Below are 11,474 nucleotides of genomic sequence, written 5' to 3'. Positions count from 1 at the left end.
AACGTCTGGACGATACATTGACACGCATCGATCCTGAACGCACTGTTATTTCAGCACACCGCTCCGGAACTACTATTGATGCGAATTTTAACTCGTCATTGGAATAAATTTAAGAAATTTTATACGACTATATGCGTAAAGAAAAACCTTTATGATTTAAAAACTCTTTAGTTTGTAAAAAGGTTTTTTTTTCAGTGTCATAGAGTGAAGTCTGTCATTGAGTAAAAAGAGAGCTTAGTTTTGTATAGTTTATTAATAGCTACTGTTTAATTTTTTATATTAGTTTTAAAAGTTGTTTAAATGTTGTTTTCTTATTAAGCTTATAACAGAAAACGTAGTTAAGCCTTTTATTGTTTATTCATTTTGAAGTACCCAATATCATTATAGATGTAAAGAAAAACCTTTAGCTTAAAACCTTTAAAACTCTTTAGTTTTAAAAAGATTTTTCTTACTCACATGTCATTCAGCGAAGAGAGTAGTTTAGACTTGTATTTTTTAACTTTTTTTATTGTTAGATGCGTGGACGAGCTCACAGCCCTCCTGGTGTTAAGTGGTTACTGGAGCCCATAGACATCTACAACGTTAATGCGCCACCCACCTAATTACAACGATTGCCCCGCTCTTCAAACCGAAACGCATTACTGCTTCACGGTAGAAATAGGTAGGGTGGTGGTACCTACTCGTGCGGACTCACAAGGTCCTACCACCAGTATGTATACATACATACATACATACTGTATACTATAACAATACGTACTGCTTAAAATATTAATTTAAATAGAGATTAAGGGCTCTAAATGATGTTTTCTTATTTATATGACAGGTGGGTGAATATTTTGTTAGATTAAATTTATTATAGTTTTTTTATTTATTGCTTAGATGTGTGGATGAGCTCACAGCCCACCTGGTGTTAAGTGGTTACTGGAGCCCATAGACATCTACAACGTAAATGCGCCACACACCTTGAGGTATAGTTCTAAGGTCTCAGTATAGTCACAACGGCTACCCCACCCTTCAAACCGAAACGCATTACTGCTTCAAGGCAGAAATAGGCGGGGCGGTGGTACCTACCCGTGCGGACTCACAAGAGGTCCTACCACCAGTAATTACGCAAATTATAATTTTGCGGGTTTGATTTTTATTGCACGATGTTATTCTTTCACCGTGGAAGTCAATCGTGAACATTTGCTGAGTACGTATTTCATTAGAACATCGGTGCATCGCTCGATACGAATGCCCGGACGTCTTATCCTTTAGGCCACGAAGACTTCAAGTTTTATTTTTATTTGAGCGTCATTAAGTACTATATAACTAAATTGATTTTTTACAGAACTTCCCACCCTATTTTAATTAGTTCCAAAAGTGGCTTTAGAATCATAAATAGCTCATAAGTTATAGGCTCAAATAAAATGCATTATCAAGCCTCTCCTTGTATACTTTTTAAACTTGTCTATATATTCATACATACATCTGGGCTGTATCTGTAAGTAAAGTTCCACGTCGGAACTCTTCGTCAGATTTGAATTCGACCAGAACGTTAACCCTATCTATAGGTATCACGCAGTTATCCAGCTTACGAAAATTTTCATCGATCCTCCTTCTTATTGGCTCAAAGCAAGTTCAGTATTAAAATATTATCAATAGTGAGCATTAGAGGTAGAGCTAGACTATAAGGTAAAAAGTCTAAATTTGAAATGTGATGGTAGGATACTAGTGGTAGGAACTTTTTTTTTTTTATTGCCCTTGTAGGCAGACTAGCATACGGCCCACCTGATGTGAGTGGTTACCGTCGCCCATGGACTTAGTAATGCCAGAGGCAGAGCCAAGCCGCTGCCTACCGCTTAATACTCTCCACAAGCCTCGTTTGAAGAAGGACATGTCATAGCGCTCGGAAAACACCGTGGAGGGGAGCTCATTCCATAGCCGGATGGTACGTGGCAAAAAAGATCTCTGGAAACGCAATGTGCATGAACTCTGTGGCTCCAGGTAGTATGAACGAGAAGACCAGAATTTATGGGAGGCCATGACCAGGTTTTGCGACCTGGTCATGGCGTTCCGTGAGGCTGAGGAGCGCGAAAGGGAGTGGGATCCCTCTTCGGCTCCTCAGCGAAGAAGGCGGAGTAGGCAGCACTTGCGCGAAGCTGCCGTTTATCTCCCGTAGGGGCTGTCGGGTGCGGGGGTGCCCGGTACTCGGCTGTCGGTCCGGTGGTGAGGCGGTGCTCCGCTCATGGTGTGTCTCCCGAGACGACGTCCTGCGAGATCTTCCCGACGGCGAGCCTTCGGCGTGCACTGTGCGGTACTGTAGGTTTCGTGGAGTCGGAGTGGTGGAGCTCGATGGGGTTTAGTGGGTAGTCGGTTTTGCGGGGTAGCTCTTGCGTGGCTGACGCCGTACAGTGCCTCGCTCGCCTTTCTCAAGGCGTAGTCTCCCGGCAGGAATTGGAAGAAGAGGAGGACCCCGGTCTTCCTCTTCTCCCTCTTCCTCTCTGGAGGCGCCGGAGTCCGACATAGCCCGGTTTGTTACCCCCCTCGACCAGGTATCCGTAAATGGATTCCCCAGCGTTAAAAAAAAGGTAGTATGAACGAATTCTACTCCGGTGCGATGGTAAAAATGAGATGATGGAATCATCTCAAGCAATTCCTCAGAGCACTCGGTTCTTTTAGACACTCCAAGAGTTCTACGTGGAACCTAGCCCATAGACACAGCCCACTGAGTTTCTCGCCAGATCTTCTCAGTGGGTTGCGTTGCCGATCTGGTGGTAGATTTAGCGAAGCAATGCTCGTGCTAGGGCTAGTGTCGCGAGTTCTTCCAGTTTGAACCTCTGAGTTCACCTAACCAACCGTGCGTATTTGGAATAGCCTCTTGTGATTATAATATTGAGACTGAGAGAATATTAAGTAAATCCAATTGTCTTTTTTTTAAATATAGATAATAAAGGTTTGTAATGAAAGAGATAGTAATCATTATGAAAAAGTTGATTTATTATAATATAATTATAATAATTATTATAATACAGTTTACAATAATTACAAGCGATCACCAAACGGGGTGAAAGAAAACGGCGTAGGATTAAATTATTTAGGGTGTCTACACACGGCCTCGCGAGCTCGCATCGCACGCCGCACTGTCGCGCCGCACTCCGGTCGCATGTCGCACTCAGTCACCGACACCGGGCACCGACAACTAACAGCGCGACAGTCCATTGTTTACTGCAACTAGAACACGACCGAACTAAGTGTTAGAGGCACTGGCGGGACGCGTCATCCCGAGGCGTGGCTGGACGACACACAACATGCAATACGGTAACGCGAACGACCCTATGTAGACTGAGATTTATTTATTCGATTTAGGATATAGTTTTTCGAACGCGAGGAACAAAATATACACAAGTCGAGAATATTATTCGGAGTAAATCTGATTCGAGAGCGGCAGAAGCGCGCCGCGGCGGGCGAGCCGGCGGCGGAGAGCGGCGGGGCGGCGCGGCTAGCGGCGGGCTACGGACGCGACCGCTACGGGCAGTCGCACTCCTCGACCACCATCTCGGGCAGGTCACGTTTGATGATGTTCGAGTCGGCGCCGAAGTAGATGAGCGACAGCGCCGAAAAGCGCACAGGCGCACAGCACGCGGCGCGCTCGAGCCGCGCCGCCTCCACCACTTGCGAGTGGTAGTTGAGGAAGGGCGCGCAGGCCCCACGACAGTAGTTGGCGTAGTAGCCCTCTGGCGCGACGATCCAGTCGTCCCAGCCGAGCGCGCGGAAGCTCACGTAGTAGGTCTGTCGACAACACCGGCCATGCTCCGACCCGTCGCAGTCCAGCGCCCGTCGACGACGAGCGGGCGGCGGCATCAGGCGAAGACGCAGCAAGGGCCGCGCCGCCTGTCCGCCGCCCAGCCGCAGGCGCACGCGGCCGCCGCACCCGCTGCAGTCCAACAGCAGACGCAGCGGCGTCAGCGCCCCGGCGGCGGCCCAGCGCTGCGCAGCCGCGGTCACATCGAGCCGCTGCCAAGCGCGCGCCGCGTCCCTCCTCGTGGCGCCGGCGAGCGCGCCGACGGTCGCGTTGTCTCCGACGGTGAAGGCCCACAGCGTATAGCGCAGGTGCCGCGCATGGGGCACCGTCTCGGCGCGCACCATGAGTTCGGCGGAAGCGACCTCCAGTCCCTCCCCTCGATTCGAGTCGCCCTCCTGGCCGAGCCGGAACTCGATCAATCTTTGTCCGTTCAGAGTCGGACCTGGAGGCAAAATTATTCTTTGGATTTAGAAAATCGATTCAAGGCCATCAGAGATTAATATGTGGTTGATTTCGCTCTAAATTCCTAACGGTCCCTATGGTATCCTACCTACAATGAAATGACCCATCGTTAGTGCAGTGTCTGCAATCAGAACGGGAGAGGAGAGGGTAGACGACGGAGTGGAGGCGGTGGGCACCCATGGCTGTGAGCTGCGCTGGCGTGGTCACCGCGAGCACACGACTCTGTGTGCTCGTGCCGAGTCAAGTTCGCGCTGGCCGCCTCTACATCCGCTTATGCTCTTAAATCCTAGAAATCATGGGAACCTACTATTTCTTTTACTTGTACTTGTATAAACGACTGCAAACACTGCTACTACTATAGCACAGAAATTTAAAAAAATTATAAAAAAAGTTAAACTGATTGCTGTTCTGTTGTTCTGAAGTTCTGTTGCTCTTTCCAGTGATTGTCTCCGTTGTGAGTTGTGATCATCCTGAAAAGAAACAAAATTATATGAACATAAATATTCATTGTATCGTTTTAAAATGTATCTGCATATTTCGTACATAAGGGTAAAAATCATTATTAAAACCGGGGGTCATATTATGTTCTATTACGTCTATTCTCAATAGATAAATGGCAAGAAATTCAGAAATAAATCCTTAATTAATTAATTAATTTTCATATTCAGAACAAGGAATTGTTAATTAATATTATTTAAAGAACAAGCACTGTTATACAAAAGTGCTGAATATTTTTATTGTTTTGTGTTTCCCATTTGAAAGGTATAACAGAAAGGATCTTATACCAACGAAGCCAGTACTTCGTCCTTGTATCTTAATGTGTATGGAGGGATACAGTTTGTCTATGGCCTCCACTACCATTTAACATCATCCGGGCCTAAGTTCGCTTCGATTATCTATAAAGTACTTTAATGAAATTATATTACTTTATAATATTTATCTTACGAATGAAATATAAAATTAGCTTTAAACGACATTTTTTCAACTATGCAGGAGAGCCATTCAAAGTTTTAAAAATTTGGAAAAATGTCATAACAAAAAAACTTCATTAGCTATTTAAATGTATTAAACTTAATCGAAGTTCAATTAAAAACATCGAATTGTTGATGCTAATATCTAAATAAAACGGACTTTTAATTACAAAGATAATTAAATTACAAAGATAAATAGCCTTTCACTCCTCGGTATACATTAAAACTATTTTTACCTTTTAATAACGCGTTTTTTATTATCTTTATATTACTTGCGATGTTTCGAACACTCTACACTTTCCGTGGTCACGGATGACTGAAACGTAAAGCATACGACTCGCGGCAACACAGAATATAATCTCATTTACAATGAAGAAAACATTACGTTTATACATTATTTAGGTTTTAATGTTCCAAACAAACAAGTAAAATTTGGCTCAAAGCCATCGGTATAGTCTGAGAGACTTAAATGCAAACGTTTAAGATCGACTACAGTAGCAAGACACTCGACTTAAAGTTGGCACTAAAAGCTTGCATCCACAGATACTGTTTGATTTTGAATAAAATTTTAATTAGAAGGAACGCCTTCATAAAGTAATGTAATTTTCCGATAATATGTTATCATTGCATTACACGTGTAGACGGAAGCCAGACCACTTCGATAAGTTGACTGTGGCGACCTAAGTCAAATGGAAAAGACCTCTACTAAGCACTAGTTGGTTTAAGTCCAATGTAATATATGCATCTTGTACCTTCCGTAGACCAATGAGACAGAGGTGACCTGAAGAGGTAGCCCGCTAATATTGTGTACACTTGGACATTGGTCCTTCATCTCTCTTTAATGTCTGAAGAGATCTACGAACAGTGGGAGACGAATGAAAAGCGACTGCCTACTTCACAGGCCGTCAATAATCTTCTACACATTTGTAAAGAAAGAAACATGTCAAATACTTCGGAGGACACTGAAATAGTTTGTCATACCACAGTTTTAAGGCTCTAGAAAAAAAAAACGACCCGTGGTAGTGCACTGTCTGAGAGGTTAAAGACAAATGAGACGAACTTCACAAATTTCTTCGGTTTTCGCGAATCATAGACATGATTAGAACCATTCCTACGATTTACTAAGGGTACGATCGTCCGTGACTACGAGAACTGTAAAATATTCGAAATGTTGTAACGAAATAAAACCAAAATAATAAATGCGAGATGAACATTGCTCCGATATCTCGGGGTACAGTGATAATACGAAGACACAGATATCATCTTGATTACTTCTGGAAACGGTAGTGTAAGCGAAGGAATCAAAAGCCAACATGCCGGGAGACTTCATACCCCTTGAAATACCAAGGTTTTCACCCGAACAACGCGTGTCTCCATTTAGGGTTAAGTGGAAACAGTTGGTTACCGGGAATCCCTGCTCGTTCACAATCAGCGGACGTTCCAAGCAAACAAACAAGAACCTTAGTAAAAGTACTAGTAAGTATATTTAGGTTCAAGTATAGCGTGAATTATTTACTGTCCGGCCTCAAGTCGAGTGCTGTCGCCGTTCGCCTTGTTGCATCATTATGCAATGGTAGATCGATGCCTTTAGGTACGTTTTATATTGTACTATCGGTCGTGAAAAATTCACAGATTAATGATATCCATTTTAAATTCAACTTTAAAAAAAAAAGGTTTTTGGACATTATTTTTTTAATTGTCCCTGTATCATCACAGGGTATACACCCTAAATACTATTTTAAAGTCTAATTTTTTATTATTTTTTTATTATTTAGATGGGTGGACGAGCTTACAGCCCACCTGGTGTTAAGTGGTTACTGGAGCCCGTAGACATCTACAACGTAAATGCGCTACCCACCTTCAGATATAAGTTTTAAGGTCTCGGTATAGTTACAACGGCTACCCTACCCTTCAAACCGAAACGCATGACTGCTTCACGGCAGAAATAGGCACGGTGGTGGTACCTACCGGCGCGGACTCACAAGAGGTCCTACCACCACTAAAAAAAATATGGGCTTATATAGGTACTATTTAATTATTCTTCATACCTCACATATTTTTGATCGAGGCTCCCAAGCACTATCAATGCTACTCGTAATTTATGTTTTTTGTAACGTCTACATCCCTAATTTCAAATATTTATAATCTCCTACTAAAAATATTAGCATATGACTAATACCACATACAAGACTAAACTGAAAGACTAACAGATAGAAATAAGCAAAATCACAACGAGACAACCCTAAAATTGGTTTATTTAATCCGACCGTAAATTGCCGACCTTACATAAAGAACAACGTGGTAAAAAACTAGTCATAAAAACATACGAAATACGTAAAGCAAAATAATAATATCACAAGGAAATCAACTGTACGGCAGAATGAAAAGCAGCAATGGGATATTTTACGAAACTTGGGCACTAAAAGCTATGGTGAACGCCTGACCTGACCTCGTTACCCATGTTTTGCCTTCAAATGAAACTAAATAGAGAAATAAACGTCAAGTTGGGACGATTGATAGACGACGAATTTAGAACGTATATGGTACAAGACAACGAAATGAATCGGAATTATGTACAATATTTAAGTGTGCAAGAGTTCTTTAGTACATACTTTGCTTAATTTGGTTTAAAGCTTCAATTAGAACGATATCTGCTATCGATTCGATAAGTGACTCAACAAATAATGCAGCGACAATTTTCAATTCAATGTCCTTAAGGCTGATGCCTTTTTAATTCGCGAAAATCTCTCAAAATTCAAACCACTTTTAAGTTAAAACGTATCTGAGTTTTATTTTTATGTACGAGTTAAGTCAATCGTTTTTTTTTTTAATTCAAACGTTCACCTCACGCGGTCGTTTCGTGTGGAAACACGTGAAAAGTGTCAGCAAGACAGGCGTATCGCTGTACTTCCGCTATTGTTCTTTAAAGAAATAATCTAAATTAACAACTAAGCTAAACTTATACGTATCAAAGAACTGGTAATATTTGTTGATTAATTTATTAAAGAAGTAAACTAAATTTAACAAAACTTTTACGTGTCATAGCATTGCTAATTTATTGTTGTTGATTAATTTATTTTTTGATTGTTGTTGTTGATTATTTTATTTATTTAGTGAATCTGTGATTTTTTTCTGTGTTGCCAGGAATTGAATTAGTAACAATATGTTTACATTAATTCCGATTATTTTGTTATTGATCTTGCAGCTGTAAGTCTGTACTTATACTGTAGTCTGTATGTGCAGGTACTGGCTACGAAACTTCAATCTTAAGCCTCAAATCAAGTTTCATTCAAATTATATAATAAAAACTTTTATTACACATGCTAAGTGTATAAGACGTTCTATTTAATACTGCTTTTTTCTATATCTGGCAATAAAAGCCGACTAAATATTGTATAAACAATAAATGGAACGAATATTATTACTGGTGGTAGGACCTCTTGTGAGTCCGCGCGGGTGGGTACCACCGCCCGGCCTATTTCTGCCGTGAAGCAGTTATTTCGGTTTGAAGGGTGGGGCAGCCGTTGTAACTATACTGAGACCTTAGAACTTATATCTCAAGGTGGGTGGCGCATTTACGTTGTGGATGTCTTAGGGCTCCAGTAACCACTTAACACCAGGTGGGCTGTGAGCTCGTCCAATCATCTAAGCAATAAAAAAAAAAATTTTTTTTTAGATCAAATAAAAACTTATTCTACATAGAAGTCTTAATAAAACAGTATCAGTCAAACGCATTCAGTTGAGGGAAGTTGCATGTGATTTATGAAAAAATAATAAATTCTAGACGGAAAATTACATTTGTTCCGCATTAAACGCTATAAATGGCAACTAGAAACGTCTGGTTATCGTGTTAGGTCGCTTCGAAAATGTTTTATAACACAATTAAAACATTATCGGAATCTGGCCTGAATTATAACGTGTATAAAACATTATTTTCATCTTTTGTTTTTCTAAGTAAATGTTCACATTATCGGAATCTGGCCTGAATTATATAACACGTATGAAACATTATTTTCATCTTTTGTTTTTCTAAGTAAATATTCTATATTTTAAAATTCATTTAATTAATTTTGTTTTGGTAATAAATTTACTTGTTTAGCGTGTTTTAAATGAATTTATATTGAGTGTAATGATTAGAAAAATAGATGACGTAATTTGCGAAAAGTTAACTTTGTAAAATATTCGTGTTAAGTTTGTAAATAAAATTATAAATTAAATCGCTTTAAATTATTATTTTCATCGTTAATAATAAAACAATATGACCACCGGACTTTTTATACAGTAAATCAACTATTTTCTCTGAGTAAAAATACAACGAAATTATCAAAATTCTCAGAAAAACACTACGAAAAGTCTACTAATAATTATGTGTATAATTTAAATATTAATCTCTAATATAATTGTTTGAAAAGTTACCTCTTTCATATCGGAAAATTCTCATCGAGAACGTCTCGTAAAAAGTTGTCCATTTCTGAAGCGATGTTCGCCCTCCCCCCAGGCCGGCTGAAATGGTACTAAGAAATTTTCGGGAAAGCCCTCTGTTTATATACAGTCAACGTGGGGTGGTTCTGACTCACGTGGGGAAAACTATAGGGGTGGCTTTTGTAAGTTGCCAAAATGTTAAAGATTTCTGCAAATCACTTGTATGTACCAGGCGAATGACTCAATAAAAAGGGGAAATTCCATTTAATAGTTAAATTCAAATTTCGCTTGGCAACACAGTTCGGCCTTTTACGCTAGTTGCTTGGCCTTAGCTTTTGTTATAAACTTGAATATGCTATAAATGTTCTTCTTACATATGGCTTTAAGATTTATGTAATATTTGAACGGAGCAAAATTTTTAAAACAAATCATTACAAAAATAAACAGTTTATTGAAAAAGAGTGGACAAGACTTGAGTAAGACTTTAAAAGATTAAAAAAATATATTAATTCAATTGTATTACGAATTTATTTTACATATGACCTTGTGTCTCGTGGTTTCCTTGATAACACCGGGTGAGTCATCCGTTAATTTGCGTGATCTATAGCAAGAAAATAAGTTGCATACTTACAGTGATCCTCTACATAACATGGTGCTCTTATAACGCGTTTTCATATTACGCGATTTCACTCCCCCGTATAACGCGGGTATTCTCCCATATAATGCGAGGATACCACACGTTATATTATTTCTGTACTGTGAAATTTAAAATGATTTGTACATACAATTCATAATTAATTTATACATTGTATCAATTGCGTACCTTTGCACATTGTGTCAATTCTTTTGTTATAAAATTAAATTAAATTAATTTATTAAGTTTGTGTTCCTATTTTTTTAATTGTAAAAACATTGGTTATATTGCATTATATTTGTATATAACTATATATTATAAATATTTGTACATAACGCGTTATATTGTGGCATAAAAGCGCGTTATGCGAGAATACTCCTACAACGCGTTTCCTATAACGCGGAACCAATCTACCGTGTTATCGAGGTTATTACTAAACTGTCTTTATTCTTCATCGTTCTGGTCGCAAAAGACGTTGATTACTGCGCTACAGGGTTGAAGTTCGATTCTCTATTGAGTCGAACTGGTCGTTAAATGTGTTCTTCTTCGATCAAAAATATCTATTATACTTATCTTTTTATAAAGGCTACCCTACAAAGTTACGTCAGCACATGGCAGACATTTTATCTTGAATAGCTACCACCATCCTTGAGATACAAGGCCAGTCTGCATTGGTCAAAGCCGTAAAACGCCAGGTTGTATCAAAATGATCTACGGCGCATTCTGGAATGGCTTAATGACGATTACTGCTTAGTTTTTTTTCCTACCTAAGCTGATGGTCTAGAGAGACCATAACAGCGTAACCTTAACTAGTAGGTGAGCTCACGGGACTTAAACCTGACGATGCTGCTAACACGAACCCTAGCAAGAGCTGTGCTTCGCAGAATCTCCCACCGGATCGGAAACGCGACCCACTGAGAAGATCCGGCGATAAACCCACTGGGCTAACTGCTTAGTATCAAATGGGAATGGCGTTAAACAGTCTAACCCAGCTGTGGTTGTTTTGATTTTTTTACTCTGACCAACCACTCTAGTCTGCTGCAGACCCATTTTATAATTTTAGAACAATATGTTTAATGTAATAGTCTCAGAATGAAGCATTTACATTACAATTGTCCGCTCTATATAAAAGGTAACTATATAAAGTTTTACAACACCGTGGAGGGGAGCTCATTCCATAGCCGGATGGTACGTGGCAAAA

General features: G+C 39.9%; 1 protein-coding gene across 1 annotated transcript; it reads right to left on the bottom strand.

Moving 5' to 3' along the window:
* Positions 1-2,955: 2,955 nt before the first annotated feature.
* On the bottom strand, positions 2,956-9,740 carry LOC101740148 (inhibin beta chain). The gene is made up of 3 exons (XM_038017386.2): positions 9,634-9,740; positions 4,644-4,716; positions 2,956-4,226 (listed from the first exon to the last, which is right to left on the bottom strand). The coding sequence occupies exons 1-3, from the start codon at positions 9,640-9,642 to the stop codon at positions 3,508-3,510; spliced, it is 801 nt and encodes a 266-aa protein (XP_037873314.1). The 5' UTR covers positions 9,643-9,740; the 3' UTR covers positions 2,956-3,507.
* Positions 9,741-11,474: the final 1,734 nt, after the last annotated feature.

This window comes from Bombyx mori, chromosome 18 (genome assembly GCF_030269925.1).
Source record: "Bombyx mori chromosome 18, ASM3026992v2".
Classification (NCBI taxonomy): Eukaryota; Metazoa; Arthropoda; class Insecta; order Lepidoptera; family Bombycidae; genus Bombyx; species Bombyx mori.
The sequence above is the reverse complement of the archived record's forward strand: the minus strand, read 5'-3'. Positions and strand labels throughout refer to the sequence as shown.